The 26,745-nt window shown below is 38.8% G+C and overlaps 2 protein-coding genes across 2 annotated transcripts in view; one reads left to right on the top strand and one right to left on the bottom strand.

Annotated features, from left to right (window-relative positions):
- Nucleotides 1-26,745, top strand: part of PPAT (phosphoribosyl pyrophosphate amidotransferase) — a 40,678-nt gene that overhangs the window by 4,901 nt on the left and 9,032 nt on the right. The window lies entirely within an intron of this gene.
- On the bottom strand, nucleotides 2,001-24,880 carry LOC134044340 (uncharacterized). The gene is made up of 10 exons (XM_062493522.1): nucleotides 24,493-24,880; nucleotides 19,890-19,976; nucleotides 16,138-16,575; nucleotides 15,050-15,139; nucleotides 10,026-10,112; nucleotides 7,870-7,941; nucleotides 6,800-7,201; nucleotides 5,347-5,409; nucleotides 4,106-4,296; nucleotides 2,001-2,087 (listed from the first exon to the last, which is right to left on the bottom strand). Exons 1-10 carry the CDS (start codon nucleotides 24,878-24,880, stop codon nucleotides 2,001-2,003), a joined length of 1,905 nt encoding a protein of 634 aa, XP_062349506.1.

Raw genomic sequence — 26,745 nt, 5'->3', positions numbered from 1 at the left:
AGTCATCCATGTAGGCATTATACAGCTCTCCAGTAATTTTCACAGGATTGCTCAGTTGGCTTGTCTGCCCATACCTTAAATTTGAGCCTCATGCATGGAGTGATGGTTGTATGCAGCAACCTCTGTTATCACTGGGTAGTTCAGTTCATATAAAATCTCCTGGCTTCACTATCTATATATCTATAATGCCATGTCTTACATTACCATTCCCATAAAAAAAAAAAAGCCAACAAAAAAGCAGGGTTGTCTGGAGGGGCTTTTTATTAGGTTAGTTTTAATTTAAATCAGTTCTGTCAGCTGGGTACCAACTTGGCCATACGGATGCTTGTGTCAACACAAAGGATATCTAGCTACATAAGAAAGAAAGGATGATTCTGAATGCAGAGTCTTTAAGGCCAATCATGCAGATAGGGCTTGTGAATCCACCATCAGTGCAAGTATTTCTGCTTCCTGAAGCTCATTCTCAAAGACTTTGGCTCAGACAGTTTCTCACATTATCTAAAAGGGCATTCAGAGGACATTCCAAAATAACAGCCCTATCAAAGATGTGTACAGTGATCCATTCATCTTAGTGAATGAGTGTGCTTTAGAGAAGAATGAAGTTTTTTTTAATGTAGGTCAGCATGGTAATAGTTCCATTTATCTACTACAACTCAAAAATCTCAGTATTGCCATTTGCAAACTGGAGACAGATTTGCCCTCACACTAATCTTAATGGCCCTCTGGCAATAATGCAGACATCTGTGGAGGGAGAATCCCAAAAATCTGTTATTTATAGGATTGGTGCTCTTGCCATCATTATTTGGTTTTGATTATTAAGCTGGAAGATTTTCATGATCTAATTTATGTTATGATTCCCAGGATCAATTACATGGACATGATGGCTTGGTGTGGCCTTTCTGGTGAGGATCTGTGTCTAAGAAAGGCTCTTCTCCCAAACCACTGCAGTCCTGTGGTAGTTCCTACACATAACCTTTTAGCACGTGTCAAATGGTGTCCCACGTTCCATGTCAATGGCCCGTAAGTGTGTCTGGACTAAATACTGTGTGCCTGTAACAAATGTAAAGCAGAGCCACAGCAAAAGCTTGAGTGGATATAAAAATACACTGGAAGGATGAGTTGGATTAACTAATAGTATTTCTGAAGGGACTGTTCTGAGAAATTCTTTGGCCTAGCAGCATTCTATTTAGCCCATTGTCACTACTCCTGGAGATGCTGTCCAGAGGAGACAGATCATAACTCTAGATGACCAGAATTCTAAACATGCAACATTCCTAGTAATTTTGTCTCTAAGCAAAAAGCTATGTGGAATTGTAACTACAACCAAAGTGAAGAAAGGTTGTCTTGATATCACTTTATCTGTCTCAAGTAAATTAATTGTTATCTGTATAAATGGGACTAGCACACAAATATCAGATGATGCCAAATACCCCATCTTGCACCTGACATCTCTTACCATCTTTGATTGACAATAAATTAACAGCAGGGCAGAAGACAGCTTTCTGACAAAACATTTACTAAAAGCAAGCTATACTTTGCAGTCACAAAGCAGAATAGAAGAGGAATCCCACTCAAAAGGAAGTCCACCTTCTTTGGACATTTGTTTGTCACATAAATCCTGCTCTCTGAAAAGTTTTCTGAGAAAAAAACGCCTTACTTGGAAAGTAAAGACACTTGTGTTCTTTTTTTTTTTTCAGTCAGTTCTTGCTTCGTGTCTACCACCTAGTCTTGACATGAACAATTTCCAAGTAAAGACTGCAAGTGTGCTCTGCAATTCTCTGCTCTGACCTGCTAATTCAATGAATCGTTTGCTTCGGTGCTTTTGTCTTGTTCTCACCTGAATATCATCATTTAAAAACAGATACTTGTTCTTGAAAGGTCTGCTGATTTTAATGAATTAAAAGTCTTAATTTTTTATTTTCTGGAAGGAGATAAAGAGGGGTTTGGGGGCCATTGTACTGAATGACAGCAAGGTTTGGAAGGATTTGGATCCTTGTGCATCATGCAGAATTTAAAATGGAGTTTGTCATCTCTGCAGTGCTAGCTGCTTCCCTCAGGTTAGTATTTCTTCTAAAAGGACAGGCACACTGCAACAAAAATAACTTTTCAGCTGTTCAGAGTTAATCCTGGCACATCTGGGAACTTGCTGAGCTACTTCAGCTCACACAGAAAAAACATTTAGGGTTTTTTCTTACTAGATGGGCTAGTCTTCTGTGAGGTTAGTGAGATGAACTGGTTTACAGGGCATCCAGCAAGAGCTGGATTGCTCAGAGTAGCATGGAGAAAAGGGGAATCTTGTTGAAATGAGTTATCAAGTCAGTTTCAGCCTTGTACTCATGAAACAGAGAAGATAGAGCAAAACATGTAAGTTACTCATTTTATTTTCAGTACAGTTACTTCAAATAATTTAAGTTATAATTGAACTAAACTTAAATGTAGTGGTTGAATTAGGGTTGGGTCACATGTTTTTATGGTTTGCATGTGGAGGGACTAATCTGTGATTTTAGTAGAGTGGGAATGGGAGGTCTTCAGCTGACTCAGCATGTTCTGTAGGGATACCTGAATGCTGTGATGGCAGGGGCAAACCTTGTCCTCCTTCCAAAGACAACACTTCTGTGTGCAAGTAATACAATGCAAGTTCAAGGATGTACCTTTGAACCAACTCATTGTGAAGAGAGAGAGAGAGAAGAAAGATTTTTAAACCAGTGGTGATACTAGTATTGTTGGAAATGATGGTTTCAGTGACAGTATTGCAAACCAAACAAGGTTTATACTGAGAAATCAGTGTAAAACGTGAAAAGTGGCAGATAAGCATAAACTGAAAAAAAAGTGTATCTGTGTCACTGCATAAATTAACATGATCAAAAACCTAGTATTTTCTAGGGATTTCTCTCCTGAGTTCTCTGAATTGTTTTTAAAATTCTAGTCAAATAGCAGATTAAATCCAGCTTGGTGGAAAGTACTTGTCTTCATAATGTCTCCCATAAAAGAAGTGACAAGGAAATGATTCAGCATAGAACAGGAAATAACACATTATTTCCAGTAATATTTTTATGTAAAGTTTTATGAAGAGGGACTTGGATGGAATTTAGGCCTCTGTGTGTAAATAAACCTGGTGACTGTTGCTGCTGCAATAAAGACTTGACTGTTGGACTTGAGCTGTGCCTTTGTATGTGCCCAGAACTGACCTGGCTCTGGCTGGGCTGTGTAGGTATATGCCCAAACATGACTGAGATCCAGAAAGTTGTTTTGCTGGAATACACTGAAAGAAAAACCCTGCAAATGTAATACAGATCATGAAGTACTTACACAGCCACAAAATGAAGTGGTGGGTAGTAGGATTTTTGTAGAATAACAGTCATGATCTGGCATTTGTCTCTTAGCATGTCACTGTTCCCTGCACATGTTTTATGTGGGTTACTGGACATAACAGATCCCTTGCCCAGTACAGAACAGAGACCATAACTCATGCCTGCCCCTCCTTCGTAGGCATGAATTCTGTGTTCTTTCTTTCTTGCTCACTGAATTCTCCAGTTCAGTGCTGCACATTGCTGCAAGCCTTCAGCAGGCAGAGGGGGACATCCCTTCACACCAGCATAAGGAGGGGGAGAGGCTAGGAGGAGGGTAGATGCTGGTTAAGGAGTTAAGAGTTGTGATTTCCCCACCAGCCCTGCCTAACTAAAAAGTTCTTCTATGGCTTCAACTCACTGGTTAATTGCAGAGGACTAACTTGTTAGGAAGACCGTGGAAATAGTAATTGGAAATGAAGGGATGAAATTTTAACTGTATATGTTTTCTTTGATCAGTTAAAGTATTATTTTTCTTTTGATTAAGTCTTTTAATTGTAGCACGTAGGTGAACCAAGATATATAGGCAGAGGTAATATCTTTTATTCAACTAACTGACATCACTGCTAAAAGCTGCTAGTTAAGGATTGTGATGGAAACTCACACCTTGTTTTAGTTTAAATGACCGAAGGTTACTATTAAAGGTAAGCAAGCTCATGTACTCATGTGGGTAACATAGACTCTTTAAGTATTTCATTTCATACTACCTGACAGAATCTATTTGCATGTTAATTTCATAGAAAGTTAATGAAACCAACCTGTTGTATGGCTGATGGATCAGCATACAGCTGTGTTCTGTTGAGGTCTTGCATTTCTTCCTGCTTACAAAGCCTTTCAAACAGTAACTTTTTGCCTTCTGTTACCGTGTGCACTCTCTCTGTTAATAGTTTTTGGAAGTGGAGTATGGTGTTTTCAGAAGCACTTTTCTTAAATGGAACAGGTGACACCTCTGTGGACAAAAGCAAAGTACGTGGTTAGCGTGCACAAGTCAATGAACTGCTGACAGTGAAGTTTGGCATGTTCTGGATTTTCCTAAAGCTGTTCTTCTGATCTCCTCTTTTGGCAGGCTTTGCCTGATGTTGTATAATGGAGAGTAGGAATGCAGCAGACCCTGTAAAAATCACTTATATCTCAAACTTTCAGTTTTGCCTAGCTACAGCCCTCTTCAAGAGGTACTTACATAACAGGAAATAAATGAAGGTCTATTTAATCACACAGAGTGATTAAATAGTGTTAGTACACTTTGTGGTGGTGAACTAAAGAGGTTGAATTAAAACATGTAATGTTCAGATCATTTCTCTTAATCTGTCTGTAGATACCATTTTAGTATTAAAAATAGTGGTGAGCTCTTTAAGTTTTTTGTTCCTCATTGTTTGATTTTCTTTTTATTTATGTCCTGTCAGTTTTGTAGGAAGAAAAGTAAGCTGCTGACCTTCCCCATATCAGATCACGTACCACATGTTTCTATTCTTCACATCATTTTTCTCTCTCCATGATTCTCTCTAGTCTACCTCATCTTTTGCACAGCTGTCTTAACCTGTTTTCTTGTGTACAACACATTAGACATGCTTACAGACACACTAGTGTAATATGAGGAAATCACATCCATGACTATGCCGGTTCCTACTTTCCCTTAAGCAACACAATTGAGACATCTTGTTTTTTTAAAATATTATATAATATATTATATATATTATATTTAAAAGTTATATTTTCTTTGCATATGATTCTTACAAATCAAGTAAGTTTTTCCTGACGTTTACCTCATTTATACCAGGGATGAGGGCTGAAATAGATAAATCACAATTTTCCTTATGCCTACATTTTTATCATAACTCTTGTTTTGTCGATTGCTGTAGGTAAGAGAAAAATGTTGGTTTGGAGCTTGGTGTTCAGTTCTAGGATTATATTTTTTTAACTGTTTCAATACTGGATGTAAGAATCTGGCATCCAATTCAACAGCATTGTATAGATGCTTTTAGAAGTTAGGGGCTCTTACCATCATTCCATATTTTTCTCTTGATACTCAAAGATCCTGTGTCTGTAGCATCTCCCACTGAAACTTAGAAGAGAAAAACAAGATGACTAAGTGTTTCGTCAAGATTCTCAAGGCACAGTCAGTCACATACCAAAAAGATTTATACTACAAAAGCAAATACCCTAGGACAAGACACATTTATTTGGCAGATGCCTCAGATTAATAACTGAAGCTTCTTTTCTGAAAAGTTATTGTTTTACTGGCCATAAGCAGCATTCACAGATTACACAGTCCTTTTCCAGCATGCTAAAATGTAAAACAGCCAGGTTTGTTGTTGGTGTTGACAACATTCTTGGTGTGGACATATCCCTTATCTCATATCCCATATCTCTCCATTCATGGAGAGTAGAAACAAGCAGTAATATATTTGGATTCTGTATTTGGAAGAAGCTACATGTACTGAGAATATGATCGAGCACAAGACTGAGGCAGGGGAGAACTGTAATCCCACAGCTCTATGGATGTCATTCCAGCCACAACTAATGCAGTACTGGATGGTGCCCTTGGACACCACACTAGGGTTCTGATTCATGACTGAGGACAGCTGGCTTAAGGCTGGTTCCAGCAGTTTCTGCTCAAGCCGTCCATCTGGCCTTTGCTGCAGAAATTAAAGTCCTCAGCTAACATTTGTGCTGTTGCAAACTATTATCTAACATACTGAGAACAATCACAATTAGTTCTTCTTTACCTTAAGTAAATTTAACCCTCAATTGCAGAGGTTCAGTTACTTCTACAAGAGCACCGAATCTGCCTGGAGCAGGGGCAGGTTCCCCTGAAGTCTGAAGCAGTTGGCCAGTCACAAGAACCCTTACAGCAGACACAAGATTAGCTGTGTGGTTTCTAGATCAGAGGGTTTTTTATACTAAGATAGGAGCAAACTGTACTTTGAAAACAATCTGCTTTAGCAAAATTAAGACAGTTATTACAAGTGCTCATATAAACATCACTCTCCTGGACTTTTCTCTCTCTTGACTCCAATGTGTATTGAATTAATGTAGTTTGGGGTTTTTGGAGTCCTTGCACTTGGCTTGATTGCTACTGATTTCTGCAGTTCTAAATGGTATGAGCTTGCAGCTCTGTCAGATTTTACATGCCTGCTGTATGACTTCTAAAACCTGCCATGTGTTCTAGCACCATTTCACTGTATGTCACTTAGGCTTTCAAAAGCAAAGATTCTCCAATAACACTGAATGCTTCAGTGCTTTCACTTTTTGCTAATATTCTTACTTCTACACGTCTCCATAGACCACTTGAGTTCCCTGAGTGTTCACCATGTGACCATGGAGATTCAGCTTCCCCAGTTATTTTCCCTCCCCATTTCTGGCCACACATTTCACACCTACAGCATGGCTCCAACAGGCAACTTTGAAAATTCACTTGAAGCACTTTATCTCATCACTGAAGTTTTTAGTACCTGATAGGAGACCTGAGCTTTCACATCCCCAGCTTGAGGTTCCCAGCGGCTGTCTTCTTAAGATACAGTCAACTTCATCATAAAATCTCATTTTTCTCCTGGGATTTCCAAGATGTTCATTTTCTTTCTGCAGTGCACGGTATTCGTATTTTAGGTTCTTGTACTTTGTGCGACATTGTTTCCAGTCTCTGTCTATACCACATTTCATTAACCTTCTGGCAATTTCCTCAAATATTTCTTTATTTCTTGTGGCCCCTTCAAGCATTTGTTGTATCTTTTCATCTGACCATATGTTTATCAGAGCCCTAACTTCGTTGTCACTCCAGTGTTTTCCTGCTCCTGTATCATTAACTGTAATAACTTTAAAGTGATTTTGTGCTTCTTCCAAGGGAATGTGATTGTCTGAAAATATAAATAAAAAGACCAACTAACTAAAAGTGCTATAAATACATGCTAAATATACATATATGAAAGCATAATTGCAACTAAAGATTAATATTTAAATTTTATAATTTTAGTATCCATACACAATTGTTTTCTCTTAAGTATGCAAAATACATAGCAAGTGGAATCTCTTTTTTCTTTGAGGCATCTAAATTCAACATTTTGCCACTATAATTGTGCCACTGTTGTGAAATCAAAGACAGATGTATCCAACTGTTGCATGTAGGAAAGCAGCTATCCTTAAGCTTTAAAGATCTCAGCATTGGCGAGAAGAGTAGTTTCAAATTAAAATGACAACATGCAAATGAAAAGGCTACTTGGGATTCAACAGAAGAATAAAAATCTTCAGACTCAAAAATAGTCAGATGTAGGCAGATGCTGCTCATTAGATATGTACAGAAAGCAAAGTTGAACTACAGTATTAATACAAGTTTTGCTCATTAAAGGAGAAGAGCTGTGAAATTGATTTTTAAGTTTACTAACAGAGCTAGAATGGAATCAGGAGTAGAAAAGTAGAGCTGTGTTTACACAGCTGAGATCACAATAGAGATCTGATTGCTCCAGCTTTGGTAGTGAAATTACAATGTGATTTATTTCATAATAAATGCATGGAAATTAATACTGACCTGTCCCAACCATCTGTTTTGCTACTGGCGTGAAAGATCTGTCTTCTGAGGTAGTGCTTATAGAATCATCATCTGTAGAAACACACAGTTTTAAATAGATTTGGATTTAGACAAATAAATTGCTAGCATTATTGTTATCCTCTGTAGGAAACACCTCTTTCCACCTAAAAGTGTCCTAAGCCCTCAGTCTAACTCATTAGACTTGAAGAATCACAGAATCATGGAATCATTTAGGAGGGACTTAGCATTGCATGTCCACTAGTAAACCATGTTCCTAAGTGCCATATCTACATGTCATTTAAATCCCTCCAGGGACAGTGACTCCACCACTGCCCAAGTCCACAGTGACAGTTCTCCTGACCTCCCTCCTTACTTCACCAAGAAATGAAAACACTGACATTTTGTGACTGCTGTGGCCAAGAGGCTCCAAACACCACCAATCCTCTATTCACAAACACCAGGTCCAGTGGGTACCTTCCCTTCACCAGCTGTATCAGGCAGTTGTCAGCCACACACTCCAGGAAACCTCCTAGGCTGTGTCCTTTGCAGTGTTGTATTTCCAGCAAATATCTGGTAAGCTGGCTTGTCAGGGGCCACACAGTGTCAGACTTCTCCCAGCTGCTTATAAAATATTTCAGCTGCCTCTTTGCCCTGGTTGAGTGGTCAAAAACAGACTCCCACCAGGATACCTCCCTTATTGCCTGGTCCTGATTCTTACCCATACATCCTCAACCCTACTGTCACCATCAAGAGCTCCAGACAATCAAAACACTCTCTAACATACCATCCCCAGTCTCTCATTCCTTGACACTTGTCTGCATCTTCCTTAACACTTGAAGCTGTTGGAAATGGGCCAAAATAGAGCTGTAGGTCTACTCCTAGGCTCCTAAGAGATTCCTTTTTTTAAAACCGTTACCAACCTCCCCATGGCTTCCATTTCTGTGCTCATTCTCTCAACCATACTGGCTCTCTGATTTCTTCCTGTCTTTGGCAATGGCACTTGTGTAATGCTGACTTGCATGATTACTGTGTTCAGTTGGATATTACATGATAGGGAATTTGTGTGTATGAGGCAGTCAGTTGAGCTGCATGACGTTTTGTTCTTTAGTTTGGATTCGTGTGACCTCACTATGTCTCAATTTCCAGGGTCACAGATTTACTTTATCCTCAGTGTCACTTGTGTTTCTGTGTATCATTGTTGTGATGACATTGCTCTGATGTTGTCCTCAGTGTCACAGTCACTGCAGTTGTCTTTCATAATCAAGATCAGCCAATGCAAACAGTTGTAAAGGGTGTGTTGCATAGGGTGTCTCAACATCCAAATTACAGATAACATAATGGCTAAAAAGAAAGCTCTTGCCTGGAATATGCCTGATGCATGCAATAGAAATATTCTTATGGTAGAAACTTGCTGTTCACAGAATCACTAAAATTGATTTTTTTTCTATTAAGTTCTGCATACAAACAGCATTACCGTACAGAATATTTTGATCCTGGATATCAGGTCACTATATTTCAATGTCATCATTATTTCCTCTGATGTCTTTTTTTCGTGATCTTCTATTGTTTTTATGCTAATTTTTTCCAGAATATTCATATCCCTACTGTGTTCTAATGTTAATTTTTCACATTTTAAACAAAACAAGGCTTCTCCTGATCACTTATCATTGAATATATGACTTCTACATATTGCTGAGGGATTGATTTCAGTTTTATATTTAAAATAGTTCAGAATATATATATGGAAATTGCGTGATAATAACCCATCTGATATTAATTGCTGTCATGAAGTAGTTTGAAAATACAGACAAGGTATAAAATGTTCTGAGTTTCTGAGACAGCTATTTACCTTTCCGTTTTATCCTCTCTAGCACCTATGTAAGAAAACCTGTATTTGTGTCACGATCAAATGCAGACTAATCATACAGTCATACTAAAAGAAGCATGTTGTCTGGGAAAATAAGATTTTGCTATAATTATGGGAAGGAGAAATAAGTGTTCATGCATTTTTTGCACTATGAAATCAAACAAAGCCCACAATTTATCATAATGTAGAACAAGTGTAATTTTCTGGAATAACATGAAACTTTGGGATCTGTAATGCCCAGTGAAGTATAATGTCCTGTTAAAACTATCATGACAAAGTCCTGACCTACCTACATCAATCATCTCCTTCTTTATTTGTGTAGCTTCCAGAGGTGCTGGGGTGGAGTTGGCAAAGTCCCTGTCATCTTCAAGGATTTCTGTAAAAAATAATCATTTACAGAGTTCTTATTAACTAAACATGTCTTGAGTGATGTCTTGAGAGTCACCTACTTCAGAATGCCACCAATGATAACTACTGTTAGAGATTTCCTCTCTTAATGCATTAAAGCTGCCATTTATCTGCAGTAATAGGCTTAAGAGCAGAGCGTACCCCCTTGTAAAGTAAATCTAGAACATCACATAACAGCTGGAATATATAAGTTTATGGCTTACATGTTATTTTAACCTGGACCAGAATTTGTAGAATGGTTCACTGATGGTGGGTGTAAGATATCTAGTTACTGGCAAATGTTCGTGCAGAACAGGCAAGACAGTGACTTGCATAAAGGGTGTAATATATACTGAAATTACTGAAAGATTCCCAAGTGACTGATGCCAAGAGTGTTTGAATTAGCCCCAAAAGGAGCAAGGTCACTGACACATCAGGGTGCTATGCTTAGACAATTGATCTGTAAGGCTGCCTGCCTGCTGGAGACAATGTACTAAAGCCCATCCTGAGAGCATCTCTGCGTCTGCAGCTTGCAGGGGTTTACATCACACCAGCTGGGTGACAGAGGTGTCCCTGGGCTCCCCTCCATGGGGAGGAGATCTCCATTCCTCTGCCATTGGCTCGCTGGCGTTAAGGGAGAATTCCACCCCTCTGCCCTGGGACAGAGGTATGGGCAGGGGGATGATGCAAGTGGTCTTGCTGATCCTCGCTTCCCAGTGAGGACACTGCTCTACAGAGATTAAATGGTGAAGGCCACATCATGGATCAATGACAGCAGTTTTCTGGCTCCCAGCCTATTCTCAGTCAATTTGAGAATATTGCCCCTAAACATTGAGCAATAAAGTTTAATCTAGAGCCATTTTATTAAAAATTACCCCCAGATCAATAGATCGATACAGCGTTGTTTGCATCAGATGTTCTTTATGATGTGATAAGCATCATGTGCCTTTTTTTTTTTTTTTTTTTTTTTTTTTTTTTTTTTTTGTGAGCCAAGAATGTGGGTAGGGAGCCTGGCTTTTTTCCTAAGGCACCTTTCAGAGTTTTGAAGGAAAGGCACAAGAAGAGTGAGCCAAACAGAACAAGCCATCGACAGTTTCTGGCACGGATAAAACACAGTGGCTCCATCTGCATTGTTGGTGAAGCTATAGACAGTTGCCAGCAAATATGCTTAATCTCTACTTTGTGTTTGAAGCACTGCTCACAAGGCCACTCGAGCAATGCTGTCACAGTCTTTCCTTTCACCCACTCAGACTGATACAAGCTCTGTTCTCTTTTGGCACTCTGTCACCATCACTAATTATCTTGTTTTCTGGCTCATGAGGCAAGATTAGTAATTTGTCTCCTAATCCTTACTCTCATGTGTGTCTTGTATAGTATAAAAGGGAAGTGGGATATGTTAAAACTAGGGAAAATTTTCAGTGTGTGACTTACGTTTATGCTCCAACAACTTGCAAAGTTGCTGCCATCTCTGTCATACAGATCTATGAGAGTGGATACAGAAAACTAACTTAACTGTGTATGCACAGTTAAGAGTTTATGTCTGCAGCCCAAATATGCCTAGGCTAAGGCAGTGAATAATCAAGTACTTTGGGGTTTGCACTTCTCTGAAACACTGCTTAACACTAGCCTGGGGCATATGTATGAAATCATTATCTTTTGACTTTCTATCTACATTTTAAAATTCTGTGCACACAGCAGCAAGTGTTCAAGCCAATGTCAAGTGCTTGAGTGTCTACCAATGTAAGATCTTAACTTTAAACAACAGATTTTTAAAAAGCCCTTGCTTAGGAATGTATTTTGGAAGTGTCACTACTTACTCAATTTTTTTTCTGAGAGGGACATATAGTGAAGTGTATAGGGTACCAAAAATCCTAGAAAATAATGACAAGGAAAGGAATTTGAAGTAAAATACTTGCTGTAGGTATTTTTAAGAACATCAGAACATTGGTATTTCTTAGAAACCTATTTTCATCTCCACTGTTGTTCCCTGGCACTTCAAATTTAATCAAACACCTATATATACCTTGTGGTCATACTGCTAAGTCTGACACACGTGGAATGTATCTGGAGTTTGGATTGACAGACTGAAGTAATTGGCTCTTCTGAATAGATTTCTGTAACAGCTGCAAGTGATCCCGCAAAACTGAAAACATCGGTGAAAATTACTAAATAAGGTTTTATTTGCAGATCGATTCAATGTGGGGTATGTTTTGCCAAAAGAGAGAGCAACCCACAGTGTCCCCAGCTTATCACAGGACACTTTAGCTGAAAACCCATGAGTTGGGGACTGTTGTAGTCCTTCTGCTCCCCCAGCTGGGCAGTGCTGACAGCAACATGCCAGGAACTAGGACAGGCTGTGCAAGGAGCTGTGAGGATTTATTTACCTTTGTCTTCTCGTTCTCATGTGGGCATTTGCTGCTCTTTGAGTAACAAATTCATATGGGCAGAGGAGAAAAACAATACCATGCCACATCAAATCATTAGGTGTTCTCCTGAAACTGGTGTATTTGTCCTTTGACTAATACCATCTTAATATATTTCTTACTAGAGTATGACAAACCTAAATGGGCTGTTTCTGAAAACTGGCAGTAGTGACAGTGTTACTGTGGCTCCTAACTCAGATTCACTGTCAGATCATGAGAAGCATGTGCACTCTGAAGCAGGCCGTGCATCTCCTGTGCATTTACACAGCTGCAGTTGCCAGAAGGCAATGCCTGTCCAGGTTAACTCACACATGTATATATATAGATATATATCTGAGCAAATGTATATACAGCTCTGGGTCAGAGTACATTAACTGCATATACTGATAAGGAAGATACCTAGATATGAGTTTAACAGAATTTCTAAATTCTCATTTATGTCAAATGGGGGTTTTCTACAATTTTTTTTCACGGCACACAAATACTTATAAATTTAATAATTCCATGCGTACTGAGAAACACTTTTCTACAAAAGTTTCTGTTGAATATGCAGGAGCTTTTATGAAAAGTCACATCCTAAATGTCAGTGATTGTGAGACATTATTCGTATCAAACAACCAATGTAATGTATCATTGCCTGTTTGCCTTTTTCACTGTTTATCAGCATGTATATTTATGAGTTCAGAGGTATATACAGCCTCTTACCAGTTTCTCACTTCAAAATTATTTGGGCTGTCTACAAAAGGCATGTCCACAATTAGAGAATAAAGGGTCTCCATGATCTTGTGATGTAAAAAGTGTGCATCTTTTCTGTGCTTTATGCAATACCTTATTATGTCACCATTAATAAAACTAAAGACCAGGTGTCTTTTAGCACCTGCAAAAAAATTATTTGCATGTGTATTACTTGTTTCAGAATGAGAGAAAGAATTCTGCAAACTGAACTTGTTTGTCAGTTTTGCCTTGGAATGTGTTTTTTTGTCTTGTTCCTCCACAGAAGTTTCTTAGGAGTGGATAGGCTGAGCCACAGGCACTTTTGAACCACTTGCTATTTCAGTTTTTCCCCACGGAATCATATTGCATTTACAATTACCCAGAAACAAACAAAGTATACAGTTAAAATACACATATTTGAAAAAGGAGATGGTAACCAAGGTAAACTACAGATATCTTTACACCTACACTTACCTTAAATGACAGAAATGTGTACTCATAACTTTACTTGAAATATTCATTTAACTTCACCTTAAAATAGCTTGTTTAGAAGAGTGCAGTCCATAAAGTTACAATATTATGTAGCACCAAGAGGTTGAAAACTGCCAGATGACAGTTAAGGAGCACTGCTGAATCTATGTATTATTACAGTGTCTTACTACTGTCCAAGTGTATGTAGTAATTTTACTTGTTTATGGGGAGAAGTTGAATTTAATACATTTTTTTAAGTAGTCTTAACTGGATCCCACAAAATGCCATTTATTTATTTCATATTTGTTTCTCTGAAAATGAGATCCCTATAGGCAATGCACTTTTCATGACAAACTGTTTTTCTCAATGGAAGTGCCCATGGTGAGCTGGTAAAAGGTTGGGGTTTTTTAATTGGTTAGTAAATTTAAATTTATTAATGTAATTGCTGTTGAATGAAACAAAACAAAAAATGTTTCTGTCTGGTACACCTTAAATTACCTCTTATGATCAACCATTTCTTTACTTACTTGTCATAGCTGTTTCTTTCGTTATATGCAGAGCTGCCCGATTCTCTGGAGTAGTATTTACAATAACATCATCTGTCGGAAGAGTTTTAATTTGGTATTAGAATCTTTCAAGTTCACATTAGACCGTTTTAAATTCTGTAAGACTACTCCTTAATGCTTAATTTAGACCACGTTCTGCCTCACACTGCTGAAAGAGAACATGAGGTGCTCTGTTGTGGACAATGAAACCTGTCAGCCTGAGAAACTTTCATGTGTCTCTGGCTGGATGCTAAACTCCTGCTTCCCCTGAAATTTATGTTTTCAGATGTAAACCATAATCTTTCTTCATAAAGAGCAGAGCATATGACCTTCATATTCAGTAAGCCTCTTAAATGAAGTTTTCATCCCCTGACATAAGCACTTACACAATTACATCCTGATCATATATTGTGAAAAAGAGATGCTCTATTAGTCCATGCACAGGAGACTGAACAATTCTAATCCTTGGAAATACATAGGTTAAGTAAATGTTAATGCAGTAGGACATTCCACTCAGCTTGCTTAAACCAGTAATTTCTTCTCTACATTCTGTGTCACAAATCTTTGAAATGATTATTTACTGGAGTGATTTTATCAAATTTAACAGGACATTGTAAATGTGTACATAAGGACATGATGTTTATATGACATTATCTCTTGGCTTTAAGTTTTCTAAGTTTCTGAATTTTCTACCTGTAATTACAATTTGGGTTTATTTTAGAAATTAATTTTAAATTATATTATTATATAAAATAGAAGACTTTTCAGATTACCTGGATCAGAAACTTTCTTTATATCTGCAATCTGTAGGTCTTCCGACATATTACTAACAGAATCCTCTTCACCTGTGTCTCCAGGCATTTCTGTGTAAATAATGCTAAATATATTAGGGCACCAAATTTTTATACTTTATAAGAACAGCTGTAGTGTATCAAATTTAAAAGTCCAACCAGCCTTGGATGCTCTTTATGCCAGCAGGTAAAGTAGATGCATTAGCACAATGTCTAGAAATGGCAACTGAAGAATGAATCTTCCCCCAAAATGTTCTAACATTTTCAGCCAGACTGTCTTCATGTAATAATTTCCTTGACTTCTCACATTACTTTACTAACTTTTGGTCTTACATGTGGCCAACATAGTGTCATCCTCTCACCTCAAATAAAAAGTTTAATGTTTAATTCTGTTCTTAAACAACAAGTATGTTTCTGGTTGTACATACCGATAAAAATGTCGTAACTCTTGGGTAGTGTAGGTTCATTAGTCTACTCTAATTCTGCTTTGATCATCCATTACCATTAATTGTCAATAATCACCCAAAACCAAAGGCAAGTTCTGCCAGCATTCTTGGTGCTGTTTCTTTTGCTATTTTCACTGCTGTCTCACCAGTTTGGGAATCTTGCTTCAAAGGCCAATCAAACTGAGCTATTTGGGACCATAAGAGAAAGACAATTTAGATGCTATTTTTTTTTTTAACCAATGCCTGTTACTACAGATTTCTTTTGCTCAATGTCTTAATTTTTCCCGTAACACAGTCTGACTATCTCTCAGATCCATTTCTGTTATCTAAAGCAGAAACAGTCTCTTTTGACATGATTTTGACTGGAATTGTGTTTATCCTATGTCTTCATCTTTTTTTCCTTCTTTTGCTTCTCAGTTCTATTAAAAAAAGTACAGGGCAATCACTCAATCTGAAATACTACCTTTTAACAAAATACAAAGCTACTGGACAAAATAGTAAATTTCCATTCAGTATTTTTCCACCCCTAATTGGTTAATCTCTATGTGCTTTTTGAGTTTAAGATCTGTTTAGTGATGGAAAACTAAAAATTTTAAATTATATATGGGTAGTTGAAGTACTTACCTGCAGAATCTTTTTCTGATTTTGCTTCTGTCCATTCTGGAGGCCTCTCACTTTCATCATTATCTGATTTACTTGCTTGTTCCATGGTGCAGTGCCCCAGAATAGCATCCAGTTCGTTAAAAAATTTCATACTTTTACTCGTACTCCCTGAGTCTTGGGCACTTTTTACACTCTTGTATTCATGTTTCAGATTTTTGTATTTTGTCCTGCACTGCTTCCAGTCCCTGTCAATTCCAAACTTCCGCAGTCTAGCAGCAACCTGTTCAAATATTCTTTTATTTCTCACTGTCCCCTCCAGTTGTTGCTGGATATTTTTGTCTGACCATATGCGTATCAAGGCTCTGACTTCATTAACAGTCCAGTGTTTTCCTCCTTCATTTGCTACTGTAGGAATAAAAGCCGATGGTTTGGAAGCCTCTACTGATGATGCTGGATTACCTGCATTGTGTGGGGTAGGGGAGAGACACAGATATTTGTTACCTGCATTGGGTGGTTGGGGTGGGGAAAGGACAGAGAAAATGGGAATGAAGGACACTGTTTCCCCAGAGAAAGACGGAGCAGAGGTGACATTAAAATTAAGCTATTGGTTATTAATTTGTCAGCAGTTTAACAGTGTCAATTCTGATATAATTTTTGCTTTCACTTGAAGACAGACATTAAGATAGAACATATACATTTAATTTATCTAAGAGGAACATTTCTTTCTTCTGTGTCCTAAGACACTGAATTTTTACCTGTAAGACCTTGGAGAACAACTGATGAGCTGCTTTGTTGTTCAGACACTAGAGAGGAAAAGAGCACTGTTGGGAAGATAGGATGTGCTGCATGAGCACAATAATAAATTGGCCCTGAGTCACTGACACTAGCATCAAGACTTAACTTGCTGCATTCATGCCATGCTTCAGTTTTTACACACATGGAGAGATGTAAGCTGGGTAAGGATCGAAAGAATCTGATCCTTCTTTCTTAACGAAGCACCCCAGTTGAGGGGAGCAGAGGAATGGAGACTTTTGCTTAAGTCAAACATTTGTGTGAGAGAACCCAGTTCTCATGGCACAGAACCTGAACCTTTCTCAGGGCAGATCAGTCAAAAGTATTGGGGTTTTTTTAGTGAAAATCAGTGTGAGTTGTCTTACTCTGCAAAACTAAGATTTTTTTTCATTTTCTCCAGTCAACAACTTTTTTTTTTAACATTATGAGATAAATGTTCCCACCAATGCAATAACTTAAAACACTAAAATATATTTTATTTTTTTAATGTTTCCTTTTTTCTGTTTATGAATTTGCTTTAAGACTTTGTTTTGGTTATCAGGTTAGTTTGAAAAGTGATTTCTCATGCATTTTCTAAAGCCTTGCAAAAATAACTAATAAAACCCCAAATAAACAAACCCAAAACTAATTCCAGGGCATGATCAAATAAAGCAGCATGAAAATGCACAGTTTTTGGGTTTTTTTGTACAGTAAAAACTGACAGTCATACTGCAGTGATAAATGACTCTGTCAGTGTCTTTTTCTGGAAGAGCAAACCAGATTATGGGGATTCCATACTTTATAGCCACTAAGATGTGTGTGATGGCAATAGTATCAGACCCTTGATTGTGCACAGAGCTTCAGTGGGGCATATTTATAATAACCTGTCTGTTATAACCTGTTAATAACCTAATAAGCTGTTTGTCTGGGGACAAACTTGTCCTAGATAAAACCATGCTTCGCTTGTCTCCATAATTCATTCTAGTTGTCAATAAGTTGTTCTAACAGATATATATATTTTTTTCCTTATAGTCCTGGGTTAATCAGGACTCTGCAGCAGCCAGCTCATAGTCAGCATAGTTGAGAAGGGTAATTTTCAGGTGGCACATCAATTATGCTTTCTCTATTTCTTCCTGAGGGAGTGAAAGAAAATGCTGATTTACTGATGAATCAAACATAGGAACTGCTACAGATGGTAACTGCCAATGTCAGACAGGCCAGAGAGGAAAGGCCTAGGGAAGATGACAAGAAGAGAGGATGAAGAATGCAAGGAGGTGCTATCTACACTTCCCAGTCAAAGCCATAGAGCATGGGGGCATCTACAAGGAATAAAGTTTCTTTACTCTTTGTAAATACACCAGTATTTCTCACTAGTCAGTTCTTTTCCGACTGAGCTCACTTTTGGTTGTAGATGTTGGTTCAAATGAGTTCTGGTGACTCAGTATATTGCTCACTTATTCTGCTGTGTGCAGAGTGGAAAATGGTGGGTTTGTTTGTTCCTCATTCCCTTTAAAAAACATGCTGATTCAAAATCTCCTGCCTACAACTACCGCTTTGAAACAAAGTTGTTATGGCCAGTGCAAAAATTTTCTTTGTGTCTTAAAAGCATTTTAGTCTTAATTTGTTTAAAAAAAAAAAAAGTTTAAGCAGGATATACATTTTTTTTAAATTTGAAAGATGCATTTATGCCATATTTAATCTTTTTCTAAACTTCCTCAAGCCTGAGAGATCTGTTGAAATAAAACCAAAATATTAGGCATTATATATACAAAGAGGTCAGCATTGTTCTTTCAATGGTTTCTGAGACAGTGCCTGAAACTTACAGACTAGAAGAGGCAGTAGGAGAGGGCATTTTCCTATTACTACGTACTTGAGAGCCCACGCAATTGAAGTTATTTTGCTGACTTTGTAGAAAGCAGCTTCCTCAGATTTGAAGACTTTTCTGCTAGGCAGTGTGTTAACCACTGAGAAATAAAAGCGTGTTCCTGTAAAATTTGATTCAGATACTTTCTGCATTTTTTGTTTATGTGCATGAAATATTTTATATGTGCATGAATTCCACATGACATTCTGGTCTCTTCCTTAGTTTCTTTCTATGCCAGGCAAGAGGGGTGTCATGTGTAACATAATAGCCATAGGCTTAGCCTGTGCTTTGTTTTCTTCCTGAATATGGCACCTTGCTGATTTGAAAGTTGTAATGAAAGTTGTTGTGACTGGAGTGGAATGTATACTAAGGCACAGAGAGCATGTAAAAAATAGAAAGAGCATGTAGGAAATTCAGGACAGTTGCTGTTCATCCAGACAGTGAAAAAACACATCTGTTGCTTAAATCTGCCTAAAATGTGTTTATGTTTCTCCATTTCCTGTAGCTGCCCCTTGAAGGGACTCACACCTTGGATGCTCTTCCTCTTTCTGTCTTTTATGTCTTTGCTTTGTAACTTTGCTGAGCAAAACTACTAGAGTAGGATGTTGTCCTAATGAGTTCTGTGCTTGGTTGGACTAAAGCATTGCTGACCACTCCTTGCTTGGAGAGGTGACTTTGAAGTGATGCTGGAGACCACTGCAAGTCAGGATTGCCCTGCATCTCTCTCCTGGCTCAGGCCACTCACTCATGCTGCTTTAAGCATCCATGACTTAAGAAAATAGCTAGGGAAAAGCAACAAGCTGACATGGGTATCCATGCTAGCATTTGGCATACTTTCCCACTGACATTTAACAAAATTAATGTGGTTAATACAGTTACCCTGATTAAGCTATAGCATGAGATGTGTTTTGCATGCAAATGGGGGTCATGCAGGTGTTACATCATGTACAGTGGTCAGTGTCTAGTGATGCACATCACCACTGAGTGCTAACACTGGCAAGGAGGTGGTGCAAGAGTGTGGCTGTATTAAAGCTGTGCTGGTCAGAAACAGAATGACAGTGTTTTCAGGCTGTCAGGAAGTGCTCTGACACCCATGCTGCTTTTTAGTTTTTGATCTCTCTGTACCGTCATACTATACCTAGTTGAGCTGGTCTGGCATGAGATATAAAAAGTAGTGGATCTCCTGGAGCATCCTCATCATCTTCTAAAGAGACTGGTAGTTCACCTGGGAAGGAAAGAGTTTTTAGATGAAAAATAGGTATGGACCAAATTAGCTTAAATTAGTTTAAATTCAAGTGTCCATACACCATAAGAAGACCTTTAACTTTGAAATCTTTGCAATTAATTTGTAGTTAAATTAGATTTTAAATTAATTTAGCCTGTCCCCATAAAGGGGACGTGCATTATAGGAGGAAAATAATTTTACGTCTTGTATATGAAGCCTGTTTGAAATGCTTTTTAAAATTTTGGTTGAAACTGACTTGATTCTAGTGACTTGTATGCTCTTCTGACTCAGTATTCAGGGTAAAGTAGATAATGTAAAGTAAGAGACATACAAATAAAGACAGACTTTGCACACAGCGTCATAAAATTGCAAATCCATTTATGTAATAAAAATAAATTCCTAGAAGAGTATGAAGAAAACAAGGATGTTCTGCAAAGAGCTCTGGAAATCAATGAAATTCATTTGCAATATGGGGTGAGAACCAAAACTTTTCATTGCAACTTGACAACAGACGTATTTGTAGCTGACAGGATTAAGCCTAGCTTTTTCCAGCATAGCTTTTCTACATTTGTTTAAAAAGGAACATTACAGCAATTGCTATGTAAGTTTAAAAGCAGCATGTGTCCATCAGGTTCAGAAACAGCTAGATTTTCAGAGTACACACTTGTAAGTTGTCCTGTGGTGGTGTGCTGTTTTCCAACATACCATGTTGACAGGGGTTTGAAATGTTGATTCCTTGGAGGGGAGCTGAGCTTCTGTGAGCTCCAGCCAGACAGGGCACTTGGTCATGGGGAGCAGTAATGAGGTGTGGTTAGGATGCAACCTCCTACCCCTGACTTCGGTGAAACTGCAAACTGCGTTTGAAAACATCCTAAATCCTCCTGACTTTCAGCAAGGCTCACGATGATTGATAGATGCAGTGGCCTGATCTCGGACTGCTCTCAGCTGTCTGCCTGTTTCCCTGGCAGGAGCTGCTGCTCATGCCTCCACTCCCAGCGACAGGACTGGCGTTTCAGCTGCTTAAGAGCAGCAAAGTAAACCAGGGAGAGGAGAATAAATTCTCTGCTGAAAGGCTTCTGAGTGTGCCATAGGCACTAACATCACTAAGGTTAATTACATTGTTATTTTAAAAGAGAAACTTTTTTTTTATTTTTAGTAAGTAAGAACAGTTACCACAAAATTACTACACCAGGAAAACTACTCAAAAAAAGTACTGCACACTTGTTTAAAAAAATATATAAAACACTGTCAATGACATGTTGAAAGTAAAAACATGGAAAACCATGTGTAAGTCATGTTTTTATGTCAGCATTTCTGAAGGATCTTCCTGCATTTTAGTAGCTGAGTTTTCTGCCAGTCATTGCTGATGCATTTCTGCTCAGCAATAATCTTTCTGCATTTGTAAAGTGAAGGTCAAGCAAGGTGACACGTGGCTTAATATTTAAACATAAAGAAAGAAATATAAAAAGTGTAAATAACTTGAATTACTAGGTAAGTATTTTGTAAATAATGTATTTAATTTATTAATACCTGATTTAACTTGATTAATAAAATGGGAAGGCATTCATTTGAACCCTATTGAAAGATACCATTTTTCTTAGCGCACCTGTCACTTCACGTAGATTTTCTTGGTTGTTGATTAGTGCGATAATACACAAACTATACTTGAGGAGAAATAAATGTATTGACTTGTTTCTTTTAAAATTATTATTTAAGCTACAAGTCTGCCTCTGACATATGTTTTGGGAGGACAGCATGAACCTCTTTGCTTATAGTTTTGCATGTGCTTATGCATAAAGTGTTATCTTTTCACGAACAAGCTGGGAACTGGTATATGTTGCTAGCAGGTTTATCCTGAGACACCCCTCCCAGATTTGATTGAGATTTTCAATAATAACTTCTTCGAATACACTTTCAAAAGAAAACTGATTCTACCCCGTATGAAAAATCCTCAGGGGAACACTACTGAAATACCATTCAGTCCTATAAAAAAAATAGTCTCTTTTCCTCCTTTCCTGTTGCTCCCCCTCCCCAGCAATCTCCCAGTAGCTGAGATAATGTAAAGACATGCTTTGCATCTTTACATTAAGCAAGTGTAGGACTATTGAGACTGAGGATAAGCAGAATGGTGAATACATGGTGAATTGTTTTGGGAACATGCCCTGTCCCCGTCATGTTTTTAAGAAGACAAATCAGTACAGGTACCAGTTTCTTAAAATAAAATAAGATGTTCACGGTGAACACATATTATCAGTCACAGGTTTTAGTTTGTGGATAGCATTTTGTTCTTGCTATCCAAGCTGTAAGCCTAGGCTTCCTTGATTCCTCCAGCCCCCTCAAAATGAGATGTCTCTGCCTCTTTTAAAAGAGGTGAGGGACCATTTTTCTCTCCTCTTCTCTCCTGTAGCACACAGTGGTTGAAAGAGAGAATCCCAGGAGGGGTCTGCAGTCACTGCTGGGGCAGGAGCAGAGGGCTGCCTTTGCCTGTGCCAGGAATGGCCTTTTCCCCTGTGTGAGCGACACCAGCAGCTCTGTCCCTGCTAAAGGACTTGAGAGCATCTGCTGCAGAGGCACTGATGCCAGTTTTGCCTTACAAGTGCTCTTCAAAGTACTGAGCTGGGCAGGCATCATACTCTGACTGCAGGTGGAATAGGACTGGGCCTCTAGGACAGCGTTAGTTGCTTGGCTTGCATTCTTAAATAAGAAAGCATATGATCTCACAGCTGTTCCCTCAGCCCCTTGCTGTGGATGCATGTATGCATTCTGCATAGCTGCAGGACGCATTTCTATCTTAGTGTGCTTTCCTTGCAGCTCAAGTGTGGTGGTTGTGAAAGTATTTGCATTTCAATTTTTGCATTAGTGTTGCATTATTACTGTTAGTGGCATTTAATTTTTGCTTATCTGTGAAACTTGTTTGCTTTTTTTTTTTCTGGAGGGAGTAACAGAAGTGCTTGTGCAATCGAGAGATATATTGAATTATACCACCTTTAAAACTTGACTAGTTTTAAGTCCTAGTGCTTCAAAACAAGGCATGCCTCACCCAGGGGTAATTATTTTTATAGCTACTGTAATTTGGGATTCACAGTTGAAATTAACTTTTGCTGATTTAAATTTGCTAGAGGTCTAAAGCAGATGAGAATTAGGATTACTAGGTGCAAACTACATCAAAACACAGAGGATAATCTAATGGCTGGTCCTCAGATGTAGGACACTATCTTAATTTCATGTAGTCCCTGAAGTATATCAGCTTGTATTACCCTGAGTTTTGCAAGTTTAAAAATAAAAATGGATTGCAATTCACAGTGCAGAGAGCACATTACAATATTATAAAACTGTAATTTTAATTTGAAGTGACTTTGACAGATTAGAGGCTTTCTGATAGTGATGACAAATTAAGGTCAAGCTTTTTGTTAAGGTAAACAATGGCAATGAAAAATGGCAATTTCTTTTCCTTAAATCTGTAAAGCAGCAATGTAGAGGGAGACATGAAATGGTACAAGGACAAGCTCGATGTCCATCTCCTTTCCATGCCTTTGACAATATCCTCTGACAATAATATTGAGTTTCTTGTTTTCTTAAAAAATATTCCCAATCTTAATGAATGTAAATTGCTACATACCATGGGAATAAATTAAGCTTTTAATTTCTCTTTTTAGTCATCTTATTTTGGTACTTATAACTATCATTGGGGCTTACACTTCAGTGACATTTAGGATGTGACAAGGAGAATTGAGTGATGTCAAACAGCAGATTGACCCTAATGAAATGTTAAGCAGAGCTTAAATGAATATATAGAGAAGGTTGAATAAAACAAGAGATGCAAATAATTTAGTAAAACCCACTTCAGAATAAAGGCAGCTGTATTCACTTGGTCTGCTGCAAAATAGTCTGATAACTACAATAATTTTTACTTTCACTGCTAAACTAGAGTTTTTAATGAGCGATTATTAAGCATCTGTTTCTTGAATATTTGAAGTAAAACTGTTTATAAGATAATTTGCTTTAAGTCTTCACACCTAAATATCAAGCTGATATATGTATATGAGAAATAAGAATAAAAATCCTAAATTTCACTTGCATTGCAACAAATAACGATTTTTACAACACCCTGACAGTTTCAACCTTTTCTTTTTCTTTATGTTTACATCTGAATTGGAGTTCTACAAAATCCGCTTCCAAAGTGCTGCAAATGAAAGGCGGGGGAAAGAAAGAAGCTTTTATTTAAATTTAGCATTTCCACCCAGTGCAGCAGCCTGGACACTAGCAAGTACTCACCGAGGCTGCAATACAGGCAGTTAGCATAATTTAGCCGGAATTACGCTGTATTTACAGACTTCGACACTGGTGGGTGCTAACATTTTATTCCCCTGCGCGAGGTGTGCATCCAGTCACTTCTAACAGCGCTGCCGCGGCTGAGCAGCCTCCGCTCCAGCGCCAGCCAAGGCGGGCTTCGGTTTTGTTCCCTTTGGGTTTTAAGCAGAGAGAGAAAAATAGAAGCAAAAGTATTTTTTTTTACCTTGCGTGCTGTCTGTTGTGGGGCTTGTGTTCAGCTGCGTCTCAGTCGCAGAACACCTGCCGTTTTCTTCTGCTGCTAATTGTGTGACAGGCTCATATCGCAATATGGCATCCAGATCATGGAAAAACTTCATGGTTTTAGTGACATCCCCAGAGTTGTGGGCATATTTAACCGTTCTGTATTCGTACTTCAGGTTTTTGTACTTTGCACGGCACTGTTTCCAGTCCCTGCACACTCCCAACTCCTGTAACCTTTTAGCAATGTAGATAAATATTCCTTTATTCCTCAGCGTGCCGTGCAGCTGCTTTCTGATATTTTTTTCTGACCAGACGCTTAACAAGGCTTTAACCTCCTCCTCAGTCCAATGCTTCCCTGCTCCACTCTCCATGTTGAAAGTGACCTGGAAATGATTCACTATTTCTAGCCAAGATTTTGTTTCCTAGGAAACCAGACGGCTGATTGTCGGTAAGCTCCGCCGAGATGAAAGGATCTAGTTTTACTGGCTCAAGCTGCCTGGGGGGAGTAACTTGAGACACCGCCAGATAAGCAGGCTCGGCGCTGGAGCCGGCGAGGGAAGCGGCTCCTCCGGCGGGGAGGGGAGAGCTGGGCCGGGCCGGGCCTGCTGTGACTCTGCTTCGGGACTCAGTGGGGGCACCAGGGTGTGAGAAGACAGGCAAAAAGAGTCTGTTTCGTTCCTTTCAAAAAAAGCGAACCCAACAAAACAAAGCAACATCACACACACACACACACACACACACACACACACACACACCCACACCCCCTTGTGGCCTGGCCTCTGCCGGGAGGCCCCGGCAGCCGCTGCTCCAGAGGGGACAGGCCCTCGGGCCGGACCGAGCCTTCTCCACAAGGGTCGCCTTTAGGATCGTCCTGCCCTACATCTTCACATCTCCGTGCGCTGTTTGCATCTGAACTGCGGGCCCTAGTGACACGTTTTATATATTCGTGATCTTTTAATTAAAGCTGGCATACTTAAAGTCTGCCTCAGCTGGTAAAGTGGTGCAAGCATTGTGGCAATGGCGCGGAGATCCCGTGTCTTTTGTCTAAGTGAAAGATGTAATCCAACGCCTTGACCAGGGCCTTCCTTGGGGTGTCTGCTTCCCTCTTCCTAGTGATTTAGTTACTATTTAAAGTGACCATGATAGTATTAAAATGGAAATTTGCTGTAATATTAACATTGCAGTTGCAAGTTGCTGAATGCAGCGCATCAACCCTTAAGTCATACTACGAGTCTATAGATGGAACATCTTCTGATTCTAAAGCAAGTGGCTTTAAGAATATTCACATCTCTGATTATTTTCTTTGAAGAACTGTGTAACTAAGAGGGTGTATTTGTTCAGGTGTGTGGGAAGATTGGTTTGTTTTGCTTTCTGTAGGCAAGTGTTCTTTAAAATTTTTGCTTTACATACAACTGTGACTAGTAACAAATAAAGGGATTTTATGAACTGGAGAAAATTGGTAGTGAGCATGTCAGTTGTAGATTCGTATCCTTTTTTATTGAGTTTTGTGCCAAATTTTATTGTTGCCTATAATAAATAATTCCAGTGACTTCAACTGAGTTAAACCAGTCCAATGCACAAGTAGGACATTAGTTGTCTTTCCCTTTTTAAGGAAAACATCTTTCCTATTCAGACATTGTTATATTTGAGAGTGGACAGGAGCTTACCCGTCCACCAAAGTCCTGATGAGTATTACAGGCACAGGAAGGCACATAGCAGCAGTTTTGTTATAGGCAACACTGCCTTATTTCAGGAAGTCTTTTAAAGCGTGGGCAGGTGCACAGTGTTCTGCGTGCCCTGGGTAGGGCAGCATCAGGGGATCTGGGATACACCCAGGGGACATGGCAGGGGGAAGGGCTGGGGAGAACAGGCAGCAGGACAGGGAAAATACACATATTTCAGCTGAATCAGCTCTGCTCAATAAAGCACAACTGCCAGCCCGAAGCTGATGTGCTGTAATCAGAGTTGTTTTGCCTGAATTCAGAAGCTGAGATGCCCAACTTCTGCACTTATGCACTCAGATGCTTTTATCAGAGGGTCTGTGTGGCTTTTAGAGCTGTAAATGCTAGCTTGTCTGCCTAAGTGCAAAAATGCAAAAGCTTCTGCATAGGTGATCACTGGAAAAGACAATCCATCCCCCTAGGCAACACCATTAGTTTTTAATAACATCTCACAACCCAAAGCAGAAATAGAATAGCACTATAGAACCTAGTACTATTGCCTAGACCTCTATGCC

This window comes from Cinclus cinclus, chromosome 5 (assembly GCF_963662255.1).
Source record: "Cinclus cinclus chromosome 5, bCinCin1.1, whole genome shotgun sequence".
NCBI lineage: Eukaryota > Metazoa > Chordata > Aves > Passeriformes > Cinclidae > Cinclus > Cinclus cinclus.
This window is presented reverse-complemented; position numbering and strand designations above follow the sequence as displayed.

Coding starts and splice junctions, on each gene's coding strand:
- LOC134044340 (XM_062493522.1), bottom strand. CDS start 24,880: ATGGAGAGTGGAGCAGGGAAGCATTGGACTGAGGAGGAGGTTAAAGCC. Junction 19,977..24,492: donor CACAACAGACAGCACGCAAG/GTAAAAAAAAAT, acceptor TTTCCTTCCCAG/GTGAACTACCAGTCTCTTTA. Junction 16,576..19,889: donor TGCCAGACCAGCTCAACTAG/GTATAGTATGAC, acceptor CACACAATGCAG/GTAATCCAGCATCATCAGTA.